At 44.6% G+C, this 23,298-nt stretch overlaps 1 protein-coding gene and 1 pseudogene across 1 annotated transcript; one reads left to right on the top strand and one right to left on the bottom strand.

The window, feature by feature from the left end:
• The first annotated feature begins 8,225 nt into the window (after positions 1-8,225).
• LOC137628026 (5S ribosomal RNA) lies at positions 8,226-8,344 on the top strand (annotated as a pseudogene).
• An 11,841-nt stretch (positions 8,345-20,185) lies between these two features.
• On the bottom strand, positions 20,186-22,712 carry LOC137627276 (uncharacterized). The gene is made up of 2 exons (XM_068358356.1): positions 22,569-22,712; positions 20,186-20,749 (listed from the first exon to the last, which is right to left on the bottom strand). The coding sequence occupies exons 1-2, from the start codon at positions 22,710-22,712 to the stop codon at positions 20,186-20,188; spliced, it is 708 nt and encodes a 235-aa protein (XP_068214457.1).
• Positions 22,713-23,298: the final 586 nt, after the last annotated feature.

Genomic DNA, 23,298 nt, shown 5'->3' with positions numbered 1-23,298 from the left:
CCCCCAGTTCGAATCAAAATTTCTCTCTGTCATCTTTTTCTTTCTCTCAATATTTCTTTGACCTTCTCCTTTTATAAACTTTCTTTCATGTTGCTGTCCCAACCCTATGAGTAAAATTTCCCATATGTATATGTGTATATATTTAGATATATATGTATGTCATTTTTTTATGGCATGGATGTTTCTACATCTGTTATTGCCATTTGGGTGGATGTTTCTACATCCCTTATTGCTGCCTGCTTTGATGAATGGGAAAGGTGTCACGGTTGGGAGGTATTTGTGCTCAAAGCTATATGTGAGAGTATTGGATGATCTCAGCCATCCTGAAGATGGTTTGGACCTTTTTGACGGAACTATTCTCAAGTGTTGGGTCTTCGGAATCCAGGGGGATCCAATGCTTGGGGTAGGACTGTCGGCTTTTGGCTGGAAGCCCATCATTACAGATATGGGGAGGATGATACCATAGTTTCTTTGTCTCAGGCCTAACAGGCGGGTTCAGCTTACACCTGTGCCTCTATATCTGTTTTGGTGCTATCCTTCGGGTAAGGTATGGCGTGGACCATCTGGGAAGTATACTCTGATTGTGCCGGTAGTGGAGAGTGCAAATTTCCTTCCCAACATGTGATGCCTTAATGTTCTCAAGCAGGTGAATCACACTGTTTAAAATATCGCACTTCTCTTTTCTTTTTTCTTATGGATTCTTGTGACAACGACCCCCTCTCCCCTGGATATGCTGACTCACCCCTGGCACTGTTGACGACCTCTGGCAATTTAAAGAAAATTCCGTTGACGACGTAGGAACTAAAAAGGACTACTGTATTCTTTGAACATTCGAAAAATGGTAATTTGGGGAACACGGGAAAATTGAAAGTCCTGCACGTTACCCAAATCCCATTACAGTGGAACCTCTACATACGATTGTCTTTACATACGATTGTTCCAACATCCGAAGTAAAATTCCATCAAATTTTTGTGTTGACACCCGAAGTAATGCTCCAACATCCGATGTAGATCTTGTTTACGCCGGTAGATGGCAGCACGTAAGAGGGACGCCATTGAGCGTCGAGTGCTCTGTTCTCTGTTCTTTTGTGTATCGTATGGTTGTCCTCTGTTTGGTCTGTTATTAACAGTGCTTATTTTCTTCCTTTTCTCACATTTCCTTTTTGATTTTACCTATAATCATGGTGCCTAAGAAGCTAAGTTTCAGTACAGGTAGTGGTGAGAAAAGGAAGAAGGCAATTCTTTCATTAGAATTGAAGCAAGAAATTATAGAAAAACATGAGAGCAGTGTGTATGTGAGTGATATGGCCGGAATAGGCCTATGATCTCTACGATCATCAAGCAATAGGCAGCCATTAAAGCAGATAAACCATCGAAGGGGATCACCATTATTACAAGACATCATAGCAATACCCTGGAAGAGATAGAACGCGTTTTGTTGATAGGGATAAAGGACAAAGAGATTGTTGGCAACGATCATTTGTGAGAAGGGTCAGCTTGATGAACAGAAATAAAGAAAAAAGTGAAGCAAAGAAAACCATGATAGCATCAACAAGCTCTTTTAAAAAAGTCCTCTCTCTTTTTCTGTTTCTCTGTAAACATAGCATTAACATGTTCTTTAAATAAAATCTCTCTCTCTCTCTCTCTCTCTCTCTCTCTCTCTCTCTCTCTCTCTCTCTCTCTCTCATTCTTCTTCGCTGTTATAGTGAGAGAGAGAGAGATTAAACAAAAATGTGTTTAGAGTACATATGATTTTTAACAGCGTCAACGAGTTGAAAGACAATTAAATGTAACTAAGAAAGTAATAACAGCGAATCTGAATTCCTTTATTAACTAAAACAAATATTGATACAAACACACTCGTGTGCGTATGCACAAACACACACACAGATGTAGGAATTGCTGCGCAGTAAGTGACAAACGGTCGGGGAGGAGGTAGAGATGGTGACTGCGATAATGTACCGTAACTCGTCACTGGAAGTGATGAAAATTAAAAATTAAAAGAAAAAAAATATGGAAGAAATATGAAAAATAAAAATTAAAAAAATAAATAGGCTGCGTTAGATTAAAGTTTCCATAGTGTAAATTACAGTATGTTATCGCAGTCACCATCTCTACCTCCTCGCCGATCGTGTCTCCTCCTGCGTAGGAATTTCTACACCTGTGTGTGTGTGTTTGTGCATACGCACACGAGTGTGTTTGTATCAATTTTTGTTTTAGTTAATAAAGGAATTCAGATTTGCAGATATTACTTTTTTAGTTACATTTAATTGTCTTTCAACTAGTTGACGTTGTTAAAAATCATATGTACACACATTTTTGTTTAATCTCTCTCTCTCTCTCTCTCTCTCTCTCTCTCTCTCTCTCTCTCTCTCAGAATAAATTAATAGACGTCTCTAACACTACCAGTGAAGAAGAACAAGAGAGAGAGAGAGTATTTATTTAAAGAACGTGTTAACACCATGTCTACCTTCTCGCCAATCGTCCGTCTCCTCCTGGCGTAGGAATTCCTACACCTGCATTGGCCTGTTTCTAAGGTAAAGTGACTATAAAAACATTTTTATTATTTGTTATTTCTTTATAATTATCTTTTTTACATCCTTCTTTCATATTATGAAATTATGTTAATGTTATGTGTAATTATATGTAGTAATTTTTTAAGGAGTTATTATAGGTTTTTGGGCTGTGGAATGAATTGTACAAGTTACAGTGTATTCTTATGGGAATATTTGCTCCATCATACGATTGATTTAACATATGAAGCAGTTTCTGGAACGAATTAAGATCATATGTAGAGGTTCCACTGTATAAGCTAATTATGATCTGCTACATAAAATATTTGAGTGCTACGGATTGATAAAGGAAATTAGAATGAAACTTCAAGATGATAATTGGGATTCTTGGTTATCATTTAATTGTTATGAGGAAGCATTTAATGCAATCCGTAACATTGTTAATATTAAAGTAGGTAATATGAGTTTGTTCCGTAACCGAAATACAAACCACGCTATTTACAGAGGGGTTACCTTTTAGCGCAGCTGAAATGGCGAGCCATTAGAATTTAATGAGGGTGTATTACCCCCGCGCTAGTTAGCGGGGGGGGGGGGGGGGGGTGTAGGGGAGTGGTAGCTAGCTACCCCTCCCCCCCCTCACACAGATGAATGCTCACTTTCACTTTTGGCTCGGACTGTGACAGACGTCTCTGTCTTGGTCCTCTCTGGCAGCCATTGTTTGTTTTGTCTATACTTAATCACTTACTTTTCTTTTACTCAATATATATGTAAACATGTTTTCATGTTAGTATATATATTTGAGTATAGAAATCAGTAAGTTTCCTTTTCAGATTTGTGTGTGTAGTGTACGATTTCTACGTGGTGTCCTCGGCAGTTAGGCCTCCACGGCGTAATTTTATGGGTGGCGATCGAGTTTGACTCCGGTCTTTCTCACTCTCTCTTGAGGTCGTTCACCCTTTTACTACGTGTTACTACGCCCTTGTAGCTTCCTTTCCGTGTGGGGGGGGTTGCTACGCTGTACGTTTGTCTCAATTAGTTTATGAATCTAATTGTAGTTGTTTTTTTTCAGCTTGTAGAACGATTCCTTTCGGGGTTTTCGTTCTTTCTTTAGTGTTCATTCATTTTTAAATTACATAATTACATAGTTACATAATTATAATTGTTATAATTCTGTTTTGGTTACAGCTCTCCTTCCGTGAGTGTAAGTGGTTGTGAGGGCACGTGCCTGTTGTGTAATTCTTGTTCCTTTCCCTCGGGATTCCTCTTCGGAGCCTTCCCGGGGGAATGAATGTGTACTAATGTTATTTGTTTTATTTTTTTACAGTTGCCGATCTAGTTCGTTTCTGTAATATGGCAACGGTGTGAGCTGTCTTGTTGAGTCCTGGGGATTCGGCTGTTGCTGCCTCCCCCCTTGTATTTTCGTCAGGGGCGTGTCTCCTTCTACTGGAAGTACTCCCGTGACGACGGACAGCTCTCCAGTTCATTTTAGAACTCTCAGGAGGCTTGCCTCCTTGGGCGGGTAACTTTCCTTCCGAGGGAAGTTTTTTTCCTGTCCAGGCTTGAGTTTTTCCCCTTTTGGGGGGTTCTTCTCTTGCCTTTTTTTCGTGCGACTATGCTCTTGGTGCTGAGCGATCACACCTGCAGTTTCGCTCAAGGGGCTGGGCAACTACAGGAGCTCCTCTTCGGAGGATTGCTCCTTTTAGGTCACTGGCTGACCAGTCTCTTCTACGAAGTGTTTCTCTTTCGTTCGCGAGAGAGTACACTCATAGAGACTCCTCTTCGGAGGATTCTTCTGTTGCTGTTGGCCTCCCTCGCCGTAAGGCCCACCGTCCGCCTCGTCGTAAGGGCCTCTCATCTCCCTATAAGGGTGCTAGAGGCGCCTTTTTGAATCTCCGTTTGCAGCCTACAACTCCTTTTTCTTGATCTTCCGCCTTGGTGCAGATGGACAGCAGTCTGATCTCGTCTTCCGACGGGCAACGGTCTTCCCGATGGACAACGGTCTTCCGAGACAACGGTCTTCCGACGGACATCAGTCTCCCGGCGGACAACGATCCCTTCGGGGCAAAGGGTTGCCTCCCACGGGGGTTCTTCCCTTGCGTGTCAGGGTTCCCCTGCGCGCCCTTCTGCTGTGTTCTCTCCTGCTCCTGGTCAGTGTTAGCGCACAGGCGCTCTCCTGCTCATCAGCGCTCTCCTGTTCATAAGCGCTCTCATGATGATCATCCCTGCTGTTCCTGTTGGTTCCTGTTACGCGCCCTGTGCGCCCACGTTCGCCCTCGCGATCTAGAACTTCGGTTCAGGTCTGCTCGTCAGCGATCATCAGCTCGCCAGCGATCATCAGCTCGCCAGCGATCATCAGGTCGCCAGCGATCACCTGTCTCTCGGCGATCTCCGGATCGCCCGCGTGTGTTACAGCCGGCACGCCAACGTTCTCCAACACTTCTGAAGGAACATGGTTCGCCAGCTACTAGCTCACCTGCGCATGCTGCTCACCATCGCGTGATCGCCTACCTGCGGATGCTGCTCGCCATCGCGCGACCCTCAACTGCGGATGCTGCTCGCCATCGCGCGACCCTCAACTGCGGATGCTGCTCGCCATCGCGCGACCCTCAACTGCGGATGCTGCTCGCCATCGCGCGACCCTCAACTGCGGATGCTGCTCGCCATCGCGCGACCCTCAACTGCGGATGCTGCTCGCCATCGCGCGACCCTCAACTGCGGATGCTGCTCGCCATCGCGCGACCCTCAACTGCGGATGCTGCTCGCCATCGCGCGACCGCACACCTGCGGATGCTGCTCGCCATCGCGCGACCCTCAACTGCGGATGCTGCTCGCCATCGCGCGACCGCACACCTGCGGATGCTGATCGCCATCGCGCGACCGCCCACCTGCGGATGCTGATCGCCATCGCACGACCGCCCACCTGCGGATGCTGCTCGCCATCGCGCGACCCTCAACTGCGGATGCTGCTCGCCATCACGCGATCGCCCACCTGCGGATGCTGATCGCCATCGCGCGACCCTGGCATGCTGATCGCCATCGCGCGACCCTGGCATGCTGATCGCCATCGCGTGACCCTGGCATGCTGATCGCCATCGCGCGACCCTGCGCATGCTGATCACCATCGCGCGATCGCCCACCTGCGCATGCTGCTCGCGATCGCTCACCTTCGCATGCTGCTCGCGATCGCTCACCTTCGCATGCTGCTCGCCATCGCACGATCGGCATGCTGCTCGCCATCGCGTCGGCATGCCACAACGCGCCATCGCGTCGGCATGCCACAACGCGCCATCGCCAACCTGCGCGTTAGCACTCACCAGCTCACCACCGATCGCCTGTTGATCCATATCGCCAGCTGTCTTCCTCGCCCACGCGGCAGCGCGTTTCCTCGCCATCGCGCTAACGCTTGCGTTCGCCGCCTCGGACTCGCGCTCATTCACCTGCCCACCCTCGCGACCGCTCGCCCGCGCGACCACTCGCCCGCGCGACCGCTCGCCCGCGCGACCGCTCGCCCGCGCGACCGCTCGCCCGCGCGACCGCTCGCCCACGTGCCTGCACGTCTACGCTCATGCACGTCCGCGCCCATGCTCTCCAATGTTCGCCCGCGCGCGAACCGACGGTTTTCCATAGCGTGGACGGACGTTGTTCCGTCGTGCGAACCGACGGTGTTCCGTCGGGCGAACCGACGGTGTTCCGTCGGGCGAACCGACGGTGTTCCGTCGCGCGAACCGACGGTGTTCCGTCGGGCGAACCGACGGTGTTCCGTCGGGCGAACCGACGGTGTTCCGTCGCGCGAACCGACGGTGTTCCGTCGCGCGAACCGACGGTGTTCCGTCGCGCGAACCGACGGTGTTCCGTCGCGCGAACCGACGGTGTTCCGTCGCGCGAACCGACGGTGTTCCGTCGCGCGAACCGACGGTGTTCCGTCGCGCGAACCGACGGTGTTCCGTCGGTCGAACCTACAGTGTTTCTTCGCACAAACGTCGGCTTATTTCTTGCAGTATCCATTGCTCGTCTATGGGTTATCGCTCGCCGACCACCAGCTCTCGCCCTTCCTACCACGCTCGCCCTCCTTCTGCGCTCCTTCGCTCACCTTCGTTTGCGTTCCTGCGTTACCGCGCATGGGCGCTTCCACGTTTGCCCACGCGCAAATCTTTGAATTACCGTCGCGCGAGCTCCAGGGCGATTGCAACCACGATTTCCAATGGGGTTTTCGCAGCATGGCCAGCCTGGCGAGTTCTTCTGGAGCGTATTTCCAGAACACGGCCTCACCCCGTAAACGCAGAGCATGGCACTCGCAAGAATAGGAAAAACTTCAGGGAGATCTGAGCAACACTCCTCTTTCCTGAACCTGGGTTAGCCCTTCCCCGTCATTCCCTGGAAGAATTTTTGGCGGGGGGCTTTCCGTTCGAGATTTCTCCATCGGACAAGGGGTGACTGCTTACCTCTTCCTCTGGGAGCTTACCAGGTCCTTTCCCTCCTCGGTTACGGCCCGAGGTTTGGTTCAAGGAAGCTACAGGAAGATCATGGGTACTTTCCTCCTCTCGAGCTCAGGCACCTTGGCCTTTCGTCGGTAAGTATCTAACTTGCGGACAAGCTCGATGTTGTACCATCTGGACGCGCTGACTGAGGGCTTCCTTCGGGTGTCTCATCTGTGGAGGTCGACGACCTCAGACACCCTTCCATCCTTGAGAAGAGTTTGTTTGTGCCCAAGGACAGAGACTTAGACAGCGGCTGTGCGGAGGAAATCGACTTCCGTTTTCACTCCTCCAAGGTGCTTTCTTCCAGACTCTGCAGGGCTCCAGCGCCCTTTTCTTTCAACCACGTCGGCCTAAGTTATCGGCTACGACAACTGGGACAAGGTGTCCAATTGCAGTTTCCTCCTGTCAGGAACAGATGGCACGGGAGGCTCCCCCGAGGGGGGCATAGTCCTAAAGGAGCGGCAGAGTTCACGAACTCTAGGATTGCAGGTTTTTCGCTGGGAGGATGCTTAAGGTTACTCATCCGAATGACAGCTTCCCGATGCCCATTCCCGCACAATCTCTGTGATCAGCCAAGGATATCGCGCCTGCCGTCTCTGTCAGCGAATTCAGTGTCTCTGAACCTCTATGCCATAGCGTCAGCAAGAGTTGCCCAGTTGGGCAGAATGATCCATACCTTAGGCGAAGGTCTTCCTTAGGATCATCGACGGCTTCACCCCCGGCCTCTTCAGTCGATCCTTTCTTGTAAGGAAGGATCTGGGAGGGGATGTCCGTAGTCGACCTCTCAGCCCTGATCAAGTTTGTCGAACAAACTTCGGCCAGCGTAGACCAGCAGAATCGATCAGACTGGTAACGAGGCGACAGGACTCCTTAAACCCTGGATAGGAAGGACGGGTACTTTCAGTTTCCATTCCATCCATCTTCCAGGGAGCTCGTCGAATTCAGCCTAGACTGCAAGTATTCCTGCTTATGATGCAGTGTGGCTATCCCGCCGTGGCATAGCAGGTTTTTTTCCCCAGAGAACTCTCCCTGCCTTCCTCTTGGCCGCTCAGGTGCAGGCTTCCGCCTCCTCTGCTGTTTGGAGGGCTGGTCAACTCCGGTAGGCTCGGGTTCGACCTTCTTCAGCGCCGGGACAAGCTTCTGGATGCTTACCATGAGTGTGGGCTCATGATATTTTGCTTGGAGCCTTCTCTTCCTCTGCCTCAACATCTGGAGTATCTGGCCATGATATTGAGTCAACGGCCTTACCACGTTGGAAACCCCGCTTCTCGTCCGTCCAGCGAGGTTAAGCAACGTCGGTTCTGGTCAGTACTTGGATGGGTGACCACCTGGGGACGCCAGATTCTGTTACCACATCCTCCGAGCCTTCCTTTCAGTTGACTGTGGCAAGACTGAGGAGAGTCGCAGTACCTGTTCTCAGTCAAGCAGAGCTTTCAGCCCTACCTTGGAACGTTTCCTAGTTCTCCTTTCCTCATTGACCCGTCTATAGTCCGAACGGTCGCCTCAGGATAAGTTCCATGTGGGGCGGTCCAAGTTCCGGTGGCTTCAGACAATGTTTAACCGGACTTCCTGGCCCCTATGGGACCAGCGGAACTATTAGACCTGCAATGGGTGTTGACCTATGGAGCCTCTTGATGGTAGTGGATATTCTCGTCCTTTCCCCACATTCTTGATGCTGTTCTCGGACTCGTCAAAGGAAGGGGGCGGGGTGCATGTTCCGGTCCAGGCCTATGGTCAAGACCTGAAGGATACCTCTCCATCATTCAGGCAGGCTTAGGGGCCTTAGTCTGGCCCCTCTACAGATCCTACAGCTCCTGCCGAGTCGCCCCGTGCGCGTCGACTTCATGATTCTGGCGTATTCTAACCAGCAGGGGACGCATTTTCACACCTTCACATCTTGCAGTAGAGATACCGGGATGATTGAGATTCTCTCAATACCACCATCGGCTCTCTCATTCCAGGCAGGGGAATGTTCTCTCCGACTATCTGAGCAGAGTCTCGTAGAGAGAGTGTACCTGGGGGTCTTTGACCTTGGGTAACCAGCAAGTACTGGTCTGGGGGACCTGATCGCTACAGCTTGGAACCTCAAGCTTCCGCTGTTCTTCCCCCCAGTCTCAGACCCCGAGACTCTGGCAAGATGCATTCCGGTGATGGTGGGACAACTTCGACGCCTGCGTCTTCCCTCCTTTTTGTCTGTGGACAATGGGTCTCAACAAGACCAGGTTGTCTGTCAACCTTTCAATGGGAGAGCTCCACTGGGACTATGCGCAGAACGGTTTCTGGACCCTCTGCTTCCCCTGACGGAACTCCCGGGAGAGCTTCTCCCACGGCGCAGACTACTCAAGCAACCACACTGCGACATCTCTCCCGAACCGGGGCGTCGCTTCGGCTTCATGCCTGGAGACACTACGCCTCCTCCTCAAGAAGAGACAACCCGCTACAGTCGCGGTACGGAGGTCGCGTCATCTGCGATAGTCATCCACAGGGGTCTTCCAGGCAAAGTGAAGAGTCTAAGGTGGTTGGTGCCGTGGGAGATATACCTCTTCCCTTGAGGCCTCTTCTCCAGCAATAACGGTCTTATTGCCTTTCGGCGGGAGGAAACTCCTTTCCGCTCTCGGCAATGAAGCCTGTCGCTCAGCCTTTCCCTGACCTTCAGGCTTAAAGGAATAACTTTTTCCTGCCCGCTGGATCTATCCTCGCTCATGCGAAGCTACGATCGTCTCTGCCCTAGTCGGAGGAAGACCTCCAACTTGGAGCATGGCTCGGACTTTTGGTCCTTTAAGAGATCTTCTCAAGACCCTTTACGACAGGCCTCGGATTGTATTCCGCCTTGGGTCTCCTGCTCACTCTGGCCACGGCCAGTGTGTAAGCAATCTTCTTGGTCTCTTACGACTCCCCCCTTTCTAAGGAAGAGGGGAAGGCAACATTCAGGTTCGCTCCTGAGTTGTTGGCTTGACTCAGAATCTGGGGGTCCCGGCCCTTCGGTCCAATTCATTCAAGATTTCGAGTCTCCATTCTGTATCTGATGTCCCAAGACCTTCTCTTTCTTGCCAGTAAAGGAATCGAGAGGTTAGCGCTGGGAACAGCTGCAGTTTGTCCTCAGTTGCAGCCGATTTGGGAGCACAAGGAGGACACGGGGGAGAGTCACCAGTATACCTCTTCAGCCCAGACTCAAGGACATTCCTCTCGACCTGTCTCCAGACCCTCCCCCGTCACGTCGCCCTACAGCACGATGTTGGATACATCGCAACGTCCCTTGCCTTCGAGTAATACTACTCTGTGACGCAGGTGCTACAAGCTGGAGTCTGGAAGCGTCTAATGACCTTCGCAGCCCGCTTCCTGCAGGGCGTGACCCACAGGAGTCTCGATACATTTTCTATCGCTCTGTGGTGGCTACACAACAGCTGGTCTAACCTCAGGCTCCTTTTTGGACAGGTAGCAGAAGGTTGAGGGCATTGTTATCAGGTTTTAGTCTGCATGAACGAAAGAAGTATGTCTGGCTCTTATTTCTTTCTTCATCATCCCCTCTACGGGGAAGCAGCATCCTGGTCTCTGCATAGCTGACCTCGAACCTCTGCAGGTAAACCATGCTTCCTTGTGTTCCGAGTATTGAGTCAATACTGTCGCGTCCCCCATACCCTGACGAGGTGGTATTGGGAACGTCCTAACCCAGAGTTCCTTCTGGAACTCCAGGTCAACTGCCTAGGACGGGTCACATTTCTTCCTTCACACACAAGCTTACGTAGGCCACAAGGTTCCTTGCGGAGCAAGGAACTTGTCAGGTGCAGGGACTCCTTTTCTCGAGTGCGACTCACTCGGATTCTGAGTACCCGGGTAAAGCCAAAGCCAGTATGGCTGGGGACTTTCCACCCTACCTAAGGGGTAAGTCACCCTCTGTAAATAGCGTGGTTTGTATTTCGGTTACGGAACAAAAGACAAATTCGAAGATAATTTGTATTTTTCCTAACCATACAAACCTTAGCTATTTACACATATTTGCCCGCCAGCCCTGTCCCCCAAGACAAGTCCTACCTCTAAGTGAAAGTGAGCATTCATCTGTGGGTGAGGGGGGGAGGGGTAGCTAGCTACCACTCCCCTAACCCCCCCCCCCCCCCCCCCCCCCCCGTTAACTAGCGCAGGGGTAATACATCCTCGTTAAATTCTAATGGCTCGCCATTTCAGCTGCGCTAAAAGGTAACCCCTCTGTAAATAGCTAAGGTTTGTATGGTTAGGAAAAATACAAATTATCTTCGAATTTGTCATATTAAGGGTGCTTTGTGTGATGGGGCACCTAAAGATCTGGATGTCTACAGACCTGCAGACTGGATTGATAAAAATATATAGGTAGATATGCCATCCCAAAGAGAGCCAAAACCACCAATGTGGCTTCTTGCTCAATCTACAGGAGGGACGAAAAATTATTTCAAGATCTGCAAATTTCTTCAGAGGAAGGTAGGAACGATCGCACTTGGAGATATATCTCGTTTCGGTAAGAAAAGTTATTTGATAAAGGCCAAGTCATACACACAGTCTGTTATATTGTCCAATTTGAAGACAGCAAATGATTATATAAAATTGGACATCTAAACTTTAGCTATGGAAGGGGAGTGGTTTTCAATAGGGATCTATCTGAATTTACCGAAGAGGAGATATTGGCTGTGTCCACTATCAGTGTGGAAAGTACATAAAGTACCTGGAACATCAATGATTGTTCTTACTTTCCGGGATGCTGATGTACCTTTCCACATAGACATAGAAAATGAAAGGATTAGAGTTCAACCTTTTAAGCAGAAGCCACTGCAATGTTATAATTGCTTTAAATTTGGGCATCCTTCCAAAGTTTGCAAGAATGAAAAAATTTGTAATACTTGCTCCAATATTTACCATGGAGAATGTACACTTGAGGCAAGGTGCTTAAACTGCAACTCTAATCATAAATCTAATTATAGGAGCTGCCAGTTTTATAAATTAGAAGAGGCTGCCCTCAATAAATCAAATTCTGAACATGAAAGTGTCGGGCATGCCAAGAGATAATTCAACAAATCTAATACCTATGCAAAGACATTAAAAACAGGAGAAAAAGTTCCTTGGGAATCATCTCGCCCACCTACTACTGTAGGTAGTTCTTGAAAAAGGAATTCTCCATCTACTGATAAATTGCTGCATAATAAGACAAGAATATCTCCTCCTAAAGATTTATCATTTAGTATCAACAAAAAGACATTGCCCACCACTATCAAACCTTTGTCTCCCATTACAAAGTATATTACTAACCTCTACCAGGCCATATCCATGCCTGATTTAATGGAGATTCCACCTGAAACCAAGTTATCAGGTGTACTTGTAGTGGGGAAGGTACAAATCCTGGTAACTCACAACCTATTAATCGTAAAAGAGAGAGACCTCCATCTCTCTCACCCCCTTTCATAAGAAATAGAGTTATGACATCAAATAAATATGATGTTTTGTCTGTTGATGTTTCTGATCAACCAGAAAAATTTAAATAAATCAGAAATTCAAGTTGAGGTCCACCATCCCCCTCAACAATTAGATCAAAAGGACAAAATGAAAATAAACACAAAACCCAATTTATCAAGACCCTCTCTAATAAAACCAACAGGAAATAGTGTTGAGTCAAAAATTACTATTGGGAAGACTTCATCCAAAAGTTCTTCCAAGAAATAAACCATAGTTTTTTCCTCTGTTTTGCAATGGAATTGTCAGGGTTTAAGGGGAATATATGAAGAACTTGAGCTCCTAATTCATGAACATTCCCCATAATGTATGTCTTCAGGAAAGTAAGCTTGATGCTAACACTCCGAGTCCTCAAGAGTATGTTAGCTATAAAACACCATATAATCAACAAGCAGGGAGCCATGGCGGAAGTCTCATATACGTTCGTCGAGATGTTCCCCAAATACCCTTATCTATTCGTACACTCCTGCAGGCAGTGGTTGTACAAATTGATATATGGAGAAAATATACAATATGCTCTCTGTACTTACCTCCAAATGATAATATTTTATATGATGATATAGTAGAGGTCATTCAACAACTCCCTCAACCTTTTCTCTTACTGGGAGATATGAATGGTAGACATCCTTTATGGGGTGATGTTTTGGCAAACACAGGGGCAATATCATCTCAACAATTGTGGAAAATGAGGATGTCGGACTCCTTAATACAGGAGAGCCCATGCACTTCCATGTTCAGACAGGTACCTTGTCATGCATTGACCTTTCAATTGCCAGCTCTAACTGCCTTCTTGATTTCGATTGGAGGACATTAAATAATTGGCATACTAGTGATCATGCACCAATCATTATAAACACCAACAATGGTTCACCTTCACAGAGATTGCCACGATGGAATCTTGACAAGGCGGACTGGGATAAATTTTGTGAGCTAAGCGAAATTGATGGGGATGTAGAACAGGTTGAAAATATTGATGATGCCATAGATTTACTGAATGGAACTCTCCATACAGCAGGAGTCAATTCAATTCCCAAAACAACAGGGTTATTCAAACAATGACCAGTCCTTTGTTGGTCCTCAGAACTAACTGCCCTGCATAGAGCCACAAGAAGATCCCTAACACGATTGCGTAGACACTTGACTGATGAGAATTTAATTATATACAAGAAATGTAGAGCACAGTTCTGTCGCGCCATGAAAGAAGCTAGGCGCCAGTCATGGGTGTCTTTTGTTTCCTCCATTAACAGTAGAATACCACCTTCTGTATGGAGGAAAATAAAGATTGCCGGAAAGTTTACCCCAAACCCACCTCCAGTGCTGAAAGTGAACGGTCAGTATGTGACTAAAGCAAATGATATTAGCAATGCCATGGCTGATCATTTTTCTAATGTATCTTGCAAGAGTGTAGCAGCTCCTGGTTACCAGTATAGGAGCAATGAAGAAAGGAAAATTTTAAATTTCGCAACAAGAAGGGAAGATTCATATAATTCTCCTTTTACTGAAAGAGAATATGATTCGGCACTTGCCACTTGTAACGATACAGCCCCTGGACCTGATGGAATTCCATATGCAATGATTAAACATGTACATTTTAATACAAAGTTATATATTTTAAGCATTATTAATAGAATATGGCATGATCATAGTTATCCAAGTGTTTGGGAACTAGCCATTATTTTAGCATTTTTGAAACCCGGTAAGGACAAGTTTTTAGCAGCAAACTATCGACCTGTTGCATTGACATCTTGTTTATGTAAAATCATGGAGAAGATGGTCAATGCAAGGTTGATGTGGTTCCTTGAAAAGAAGGGTATTTTATCACCCATTCAGTGTGGATTCAGAAAAATGCACTCAACAACTGATGTGTTGATACGACTTGAGTCCTCTATTTGGGAATCGTTTGCTTCCAAACAGCACCATGTGACAATTTTTTTTGACTTTGAAAAGGCATATGATACCTCATGGAGATATAGTATACTTAAAACAATTCATGGCTTGGGATTGAGAGGAGAGCTGCCACTATTTATTCAGTCTTCTTTCACATAGAGTTTTTCAAGTGAGAGTGGGGGAAGCTCTATCAGAGAGAAAGTGTCAGGAAGAAGGAGATCCTCAGGGTAGTGTGCTGAGTGTAACCCTTTTTGCACTAGCAATTAATGGGATATCCTCAGTCATTCCCTGGGATGTTCTTGCAACATTATTTGTGGATGATCTCTCCATATCATTTGCTGGAGCTAGAATGGCAATGGTTGAGAGAAAAATACAACTCTCTATTGATAAAATGTCCAGTGGGCTGATATGAATGGATTTAAGTTCTCGACAAGTAAAACTACAATTGGCCATTTCTGTCGTATCCGGGGAGTACATCCAGACCCGGATATATACACCAAAGGTCAACGGATCCCATGTGCAAGTGAAGCTAAATTTTTAGGGTTATTTGATTGTAGGCTTACATGAGTTTCTCACTTAAAAGTATCAAAAGCTAAATGTCTTGAGGCTCTGAATCTTTTAAAAGTATTGTCACATACATCATGGGAGGCAGACCGCAATACTATTTTAAAATTATACAAGGCCTTGATTTTTTCCAAAATTAGTTATGGATGCAAAATATACTCCTCAGCCACCCCAAGCCGGTTAAAAATATTTAATTCTATACATCATGCTGCTATTAGATTGTCCACAGGAGCGTTTAGAACCTCTCCTATCACAAGTCTCCTTGTTGATGCTGGGGAGTTGCCTCTAGATCTTTACCGAATGTCCTGTATTATTCAGTATTGGTTTAGATTCCAAAGACTCCCTAATTCTTTAGCCTTTCAGACTGCAAGCCTTGTAAGGCACTGAACATACTTTGAGTTGCACCCAAATTCTCCTCAACCTTTTGGGTTTCGGGTGAAACAGTTATTTTCTGGGGCGGCCTGTGACGGCCGGTGAAAGGTCCTTCTTTGTACCTTTCCTAATATAAATCTTCCAAATATACTAGAGAAAGATAAAAGCATGGAATGCAGAGGTTACAACCCTCGCGCGAACACCTTGTAGGTGTCGTGTATTAAACAAAGGCGTGCGAAAACCACTGTTCACAGGTTGTCTTCCATTTAGATAATCCCTTCATCAATGGGGAGGGCCGTGACAGGCCCTAGAGAACATAGTTGAACTAAGGTGCTTCCTTTCAAGGTATCATCAAAGCTTCCATGGAAATTACCTGACGTATCTTTTTGTAATTACTTTATTTGAGTTAAGAAGAATATGACTGACTTAGAATCTAGGTCTCTTTTTATGGAACATGCTGCAGAACATAGGGGATTGACTTTTATAAATACTGATGGCTCCAAATCTGATGCTGGCATTGGATTTGGAGTACATAGTAATGATTTTAATTGTAGAGGTGCACTTCCTCTAACAGCTTCCATATTTACTGCCGAACTGTATGGCATACTAACCGCTTTTGAGAAAATAGCTTTGGAAAAGGAGGGTAATTTTACAATTTTTAGTGATGCAAGGAGTGTTTAAGCTTTAGAAGTTTTTAATTCTAGTAACCCTCTAGTTTTAAAGATTTTAGAATGGCTTTTTATTATTGGACGAAGAGGTGTAACAGTTTGATTCTGTTGGGTTCCAGCACATGTAGGTGTGTCTGGGAATGAGAAGGCAGATTTACTGGCGAAGAATGCGGCATCCGAGTTGCTACCAAGGAGGTATCCCATTCCCTGTAATGATTTCCTACCTTGCATCAAGAAATTGGTTTGCAATAAATGTCAACAGCACTGGGATAGTCTAGATGGCAATAAAATAAGGGAAGTAACAAATATCATATCACCTTGGAGGTATAACATGATACCCCGAAAATGGGAGACGACTCTTTGTCGTCTTCGTATTGGTCACACACGGTTGACACATGAGTTTCTGCTGAAGGGCCAACACCAACCGTATTGCGAGGACTGTTTAGTGTCGTTAATAGTGAGGCATTTGTTGACCGAATGCCCTAATTATAATAACTTAAGAAATAGATATCTGTATGAAGCTCAAGGTGAGGATGGCAGGTTCATCCTTGCCAAGATTCTTGGACATGATGTGTCCTACTATGCGAGCGACATTTTTAGATTTATTTCAGAAGCAGGTCTTCTGAAAACTATTTAATATTATAATGACTTCTTAACTTTTATGGTGTTAATTGAATTCTCTTTTGTTTTTCATATATAATAAATGCTATCGGTGTCAATGACCTTAGGGTCTTTTTGCTAGTGTCTCCTTGGGCATACAAGAACGGCATTTGTCTCCTTCGTTACCTAGACGATTGGCTGATTCTGGCGGACTCGAGGAAGAACCTTCTCCGCCATCGAGACAATCTTCTCAAGTTTTATCAGGATCTGGGGATCCTGATAAACCATGAAAAGTCCCATCTGCTACCGGTCCAAGATATGGTATATCTAGGGATGAGAATCAGGACTACACCAGGCAAGATCTTTCTGTCTGAGGACAGAGTAAAGAGGCTGAGTAGACCTTCTCTCTCCTCCCCTGGATTTGTTGCTCTTCATGGATGCATTAAAAGAAAGGTGCGAAGCTCACCTATTACACCTGACGACATCCGGGCTTTGGTCCAAATCCGAAAGGCATGCCACATAAACCTCCTAGAAATGAGGGCAGCCTTCCTGGCCCTCAAGCTCTTCCACCAGCTCCTTTCAGGACACCACAGTGTTGATGAGCGACAACACTACGGTAGTGTCCCGCATAATCAAACAAGGAGGTACCTTTTCACAGCTCCTATGCCAACTGGCTGTAGAAATCCTCAGGTGGATGGAAGAAAATTTGGTAGCCTTAACAGCCCTCTTCAACCCAGGCAAGAACATGCTTGCAGACAATCTGAACTGGAGGACTCGGATAGTTGGCTTCGAATGGTCCTTGAATCAACAGATAGCCAACAAAGTCTTGACTTTGAGGGGTTTGCCGACAATAGACCTATTTGTGATGTCCATCGACCAGAAGCTTCCGGAGGTACTGCTCTCTAGTACCTGACCCACAGGCGTTTTGGCAGAACGCCTTCCAACACCTGTGGGACAGAATGGACGTCTGTGCGTTTCCCCTCTTCTGCCTAATAAGGAGGCTATTAAACAAGGTAAGGACATCATAAGATCTGGCAATGACCCTCATAGCTCTGCTGTGGCAACATGCAGAATGGTTTCCAGACCTTCTACATCTGCCCACAAAGGCTCCAAGAGAGCTTCCCTCCACTTCCCGATCTACTCAGACAACTACACGTGAAGATATTCCATCAAGCAATTCCATCGCTACGTCTTTATGCCTGGAGGTTATCCAGCTACCCCTCACAAGGAGAGGCTTTTTGAAGCCAGTTATGAAACGCATGGCAAGATACCTATGGGAGTCGTCGTTTGCAGTACACCAGGGGAAGCAATCCCCCTTTTGTGTTTGGTGTCGTGGGATGGGTTATCACTCCTCTTAGTGCCTCTATTTCAACAGTAGCGTCGTTTTTACTGTATTTCAGGGAGGAAAAAGTATTCGGTGTCGACGGTGAAAGGCTTTTATTCAGCCTTTAGCCTTGTGTTTAAGCTAACTGGAGTTAAACATTTCCTCCTCAACAGAATTGTCACTCATGCGGTATTTTGAGTATTTTTGCCCCAGTCGGAAGTTAGACCACCTCCTTAACAACATTCCAAGGAGGTGGTCTAACTTCCGACTGGGGCAAAAATGCTCAAAATACCGCATGAGTGACAATTCTGTTGAGGAGGAAATGTTTAACTCCATTTAGCTTAAACACAAGGCTAAAGGCTGAACGAAAGCCTTTCACCGTCGACACCGAATACTTGTTCCTCCCTGAAATACAGTAAAAACGACGCTACTGTTGAAATAGAGGCACTAAGAGGGGTGATAACCCATCCCACGACACCAAACACAAAAGGCGGATTGCTTCCCCTGGTGTACTGCAAACGACGACTCCCATAGGTATCTTGCCATGCTGGTCATATAATAAAGGATAGGCAAGTAAAACTAAAATTGGAAAGGTATGTCTCCGATACTGTACATATTCATATGTAGATCTACGTTCCCCAAAATTTGATACAATATAAGTTAAGGAACAGTTAAAACTCCCTTAGATTCAAACTCCTTCAAGGAACAGAAATGAGTCCAATGAGGTAAAAAGCAAAGTATTGGAACTTGTCATTGATAGCTCTGTAAAAAGTATGCCTGGGACCTTAATGAACTTCTTACAAAATAGTAAAGTTTGTTTAACGAAGGACCAGGAAGGTGAGTCATTGAGGGAAGAATGGTTGTCTACCACTGGTATTTGCATAGGATCTAACTCTTGAATCTTGATGAAAATTTTATAAATGGTTGAAAAAGATCCAGGAATGAAATTTCTGTTGTCTAATCTAATCTAATAGCAGTCTACTATAGCTAATGACAAAATTTAATGTTCCCCAGATGATGAGAAACTGTGGTCCTAACCTTTGAAAGACATTTTCTATGGCCTTAGAAGCAACAGAACTTGACTATGGGGGACTTTTAGAAGTTCTACAACATTCTTTCAGCTGTGAAGAATATTGCTAATGCTTGAACTGAAGTGAAGCAGATAAACTTGAATTGTGTGTAGAAAAAACTGTTCAAAGTTCATGAATGATTTTCATGGTTTTGAGGAGACCATTGACTCTCACCAAGAAGGTTGTTGAACTGAGTAATTAGCTTGGTTTAGAGGTTGATGATTTTACAGAGCTACTACCACTAGAGAGTTATGTGGTCTTTTAACTGGCCAGACAGTAGTACATTGGATCCTTTTCTCTGGTTACGGTTCATTTTCCCTTTGCCTACACACACACCCTGAATAGTCTGGCCTATTTATTACATATTCTCCTCTGTCCTCATACACCTGACAACATTGAGATTAGCAAACAATTCTTCTAAATCCAAGTGGTTAATTATTACACTGTAATTGTTCAGTGGCCACTTTCCTCTTGGTAGGGTAGAAGAGACTCTTTAGCTATGGTAAGCAGCTCTCCAAAATCAAAACATTGGTCTCTAGTCCTGGATAGTGTCATAGCCTCTGCACCATGGTCTTCCACTGTCTTGGGTTAAATGTCTCTTGCTTGAGGGTATACTCAGGCACACTATTCTATCTTATTTCTCTTCCTCTTGTTTTGTTAAAGTTTTTATAGTTTATATAGGAGATATTTATTTTAATGTTACTCTTCTTGAAATATTTTATTTTTCCTTAAGTTTCCTTTCCTCACTGTGCTATTTTCCCTATTGGAGCCCCTGGGCTTATATCATCCAGCTTTTCCAAATAGGGTTGTAGCCTAGCAAGTAAGAATAAAAAAAAAAATACTGTCATTCATAGAGAGGAGCTATCTGCTGATGACCTCATTCAACTTCAGAAGCAGATAATTGGAAAAGATGAGGACCTTATTCAACTTGAAAAGCAGGTAATTGAAGAGGAGAAGAAAGGCATAGCAAGACCAGAACCCAGAGAGATTTACTACCATGAATGCTTCAGAAGGTTTTACACTTATCCAGCAAGAGCTGTCAAAATTTGACGCTGAGGACTCAACACCAAAGTACAAAAGGATTTACCAAGGGGTCATAGATTTACTGGTACGTTCCAAGCAGCTCTTTGGAGGAGAAGAGGAGTGTAACTTCCACACTAAACTGGAAAGCTTGTTCAAGAAGGTAGATTCTTGCAATAGATCCTGCACCCTTTACCTTTGCTGCTTCTTTACCTCATCTAGCCCCAGTATCTCCAGCACCCTCTGGAAGTTTTCTAGACTCATCTTCCCCAGTATTTCCACCACCCTCTGCAGGTTCTCCTAACTCCCCTATCCCAGTATTTCCAGCACCGGCAGGTTCTCCAGACTCATCTGCCCCATTATCTCCAGTACCCTCTGCAATTTCTGCTAACTTGCCTATACCAATATTTCCAGCACTTGCATGTTCTCCAGACTTACTTAACCCAGTATCTCCAGCACCATCTGCAGGTTCTCGTAACTCACCTCTCCCAGTATTTTCAACACCTGCAGGTTCTCCTAATTTACTAGCTCCAGTATCTTTAGCACCCTCTGCAGGTTCACCTAACTTTGTATTTCCAACACCTGCAGGTTCTCTAGACTTACCTGCTCCAATATCTTCAGCACCCTCTGCAGGTTCTAACTCGCCTATTCCAGTATTTCCAGCACCTGCAGGTTCTCTATACTTACATGCGCCAGTATCTCCAGCACCCTCGGCAGGTTCTCCGGACTCACCTGTCTCTCTGTTTCCTGCACCATCTGCAGATTCTCCTACCAGCTTCTTAATCCCATTAAATCACAGGAGTAGAGATTTATATTTTCTTTTACTTTTTTGTTGTATCATTTTACTGTATATTTATATTTTCCCTGTTTTTGTATTCCTAGTTATGTTTTCTCTATGTCAAAGTCTTTTTTATGTTCTATATTATGATTTTGCTCTTCTGAATCTTCGCCATAAAGAAAGGACTATACCTTGATAATGATTAAATGTTGTTCTCGGCAGCACTGATAACATGATCTATTTTAAAAGAACATTTTTTACAGGAATAAACCATGACTATCTCCATTTCATATGTCCATAAATGGTTTCACTTTCAAACCAGGCAAAATCAGGTTTTAGGTTGCTACAATTGTTTTCAGCCTATTTACATACATACATATCAGAGTTTCTCTTTACAGGTTTTGATAAAATGTGGTCTCTCTCCACAGCCTTATACACTTTCTGCCAAAATTCAAATTTGCTTTAGGTCTTCATCTGTCTCATTACTGTGGTTTTCTGGGCTATCATATTAGTTCTCCTCCTGCTACTTCCATACCTAATACTTTCCAGACAAACAACTTGGCATTCCTTCTCATTACATGTTTTTAAATTATGCCATTTATTGAGATTCCAGGCTATTTTGAAGCTGCTGGACACTGCATCTCTCTAAAACTTCATCTATAACATTCCCAACATGCATTATGTAGTAACACCATTTCAAAATCTTTAAAAAGAAACACAAGATGTGAAAGGGAAATGACCACAGTAACCATCAACAAAGTAATAAGAAGAATGGCACAAATACCTTATGAATATAAATAAACAATGATGTTCTTGGTGGTAATAATTATAGATTTATACTGAATGTTTAGGATTAAAAGTATGGTCCTCTTACTGCACAAAGAGGAATACCTCTTTTGGATGGGGTGGTAGTTTAATTTTATAAAATTTATGTATCTGTCCTCAATTTCAACCTGAAATGTAAGACTTTTTAAAGTAATGGGTTTTTTATTTTTGTAAGGAGTACTTTGCACATTAATTTTTCCAATTAATCAGTACTGACTTCTCTAAGACCAGGAATGCATTTACAATTTTTTTTCTTCTAGCCACATTATACATTTGCTTGGCTGTACTAAGAAAATTTGTCTTCAGTATTGGAAGGAGGTTAATTAGCACAGAATCTTATTCCTTTTTGGTCATTCCTATATTTGGTTATGTTCCTATGTAGTTTTCCTCATTTAGAAAATATATGGTAGTTTTATTCTGGTAAACAAAGGTGCTTGAATGAAAATGGTTAATAACAAAATATACTGTTTTATTTCTTAATTACATCAATAAATTATGACCACAGTAAACAACACAAGGTTGCAATAAAAGTAAAATAAAACATAGTGGCAATATGCACAGTATAAAAAAATGTAGCCATTAACGACTTCAACTCACTTAAATGTTTATCAATATTTCTTTCCCAGCACCAAAAAAGTGACTAACCACTTCACCTTGCTCCACATATATTACTTAAAATCGATAGAATGTACTATACTGTATTAATGATTCATAACCATAAGTCACCCTGTATTAATCTCTAAAGAAATGTAATGAGTAAAACAAGAAAATACAACTGATGGAAATTTCCCAATTTGGCCTTGCTAGATTTGTTGGTTTAAACCACTATTCTTATCAAATGAAAAAAGTGACAATTTTACAACTTAAATGCAGACTAAGTCCCTTGATACAATGGATGCAAAATAGATTTATATCAAATTGAGAATCATTAACCTCATGTCCCCATTAGTAAACTTACTAAAGATGGTAGAGATTTCTAATGAAGTTGAACTACTCTTAACTGACCTAATTCTCCAATTTCAAACTTTTCAACTCTTTTCTTGCAAGTCTTCATAGGTTTAGCTGGGGAATTAGATATTAGCTTGCATGTATTCTTTTGCTGATTATAGCCACAAAACTCGGATGAATCACATAACATCTGAAACAAGTATCCCAATGCACATTGCCAAAGCAGGTTTGGCTAGACATTCTTTCCCCTAACATCAGCGACTTTCTTGGGACCATTGGCCAATGATGTATCGTAAGTATCACACACGATAACAGTACGTACTGTAAAATTGTTACAAAAGCAAAATCACAAACACTACATCAATGCGTACGATACCGATGCCGGAACGAGAAGACATAGGAACGCCGATGCATAGATGCACGATGGGATACAGTACAGTAGATGCCGACCAATAGGAGAGCAGGATCTCGTGGTGGTAACTAGCATCCGAGTAGGAATATAACCAATGGGAATGCAGGAGGTTGGTAGCAAGTTTACGGGCTGGCGGGGCGCGAATTTTAAAATCAGTCTCGGATACGGTCGGGCTCCAGCTCCGTAACACCTTTCGTTGTCCAAAACATTTTTCATGATCCGAGTCGTAAAATTCTTCGCATCTCTTTCGTGAAGGGAAAATTTCGTAATCTAATTCTTTCGTAGCTAGAGGTTTGACTGTACAGTATTACTGTGTACTATAAACTATTTCATTATTTTAAACTGTAAAAATGGTCCATAATAG

The sequence above is a fragment of the Palaemon carinicauda genome, chromosome 35 (assembly GCF_036898095.1).
Source record: "Palaemon carinicauda isolate YSFRI2023 chromosome 35, ASM3689809v2, whole genome shotgun sequence".
Taxonomy (NCBI): Eukaryota; Metazoa; Arthropoda; class Malacostraca; order Decapoda; family Palaemonidae; genus Palaemon; species Palaemon carinicauda.
The sequence above is the reverse complement of the archived record's forward strand: the minus strand, read 5'-3'. Positions and strand labels throughout refer to the sequence as shown.

Coding starts and splice junctions, on each gene's coding strand:
- LOC137627276 (XM_068358356.1), bottom strand. CDS start 22,712: ATGTTATGTGATTCATCCGAGTTTTGTGGCTATAATCAGCAAAAGAAT. Junction 20,750..22,568: donor GAGAATTAGGTCAGTTAAGA/GTAGTTCAACTT, acceptor AATGGGATTAAG/AAGCTGGTAGGAGAATCTGC.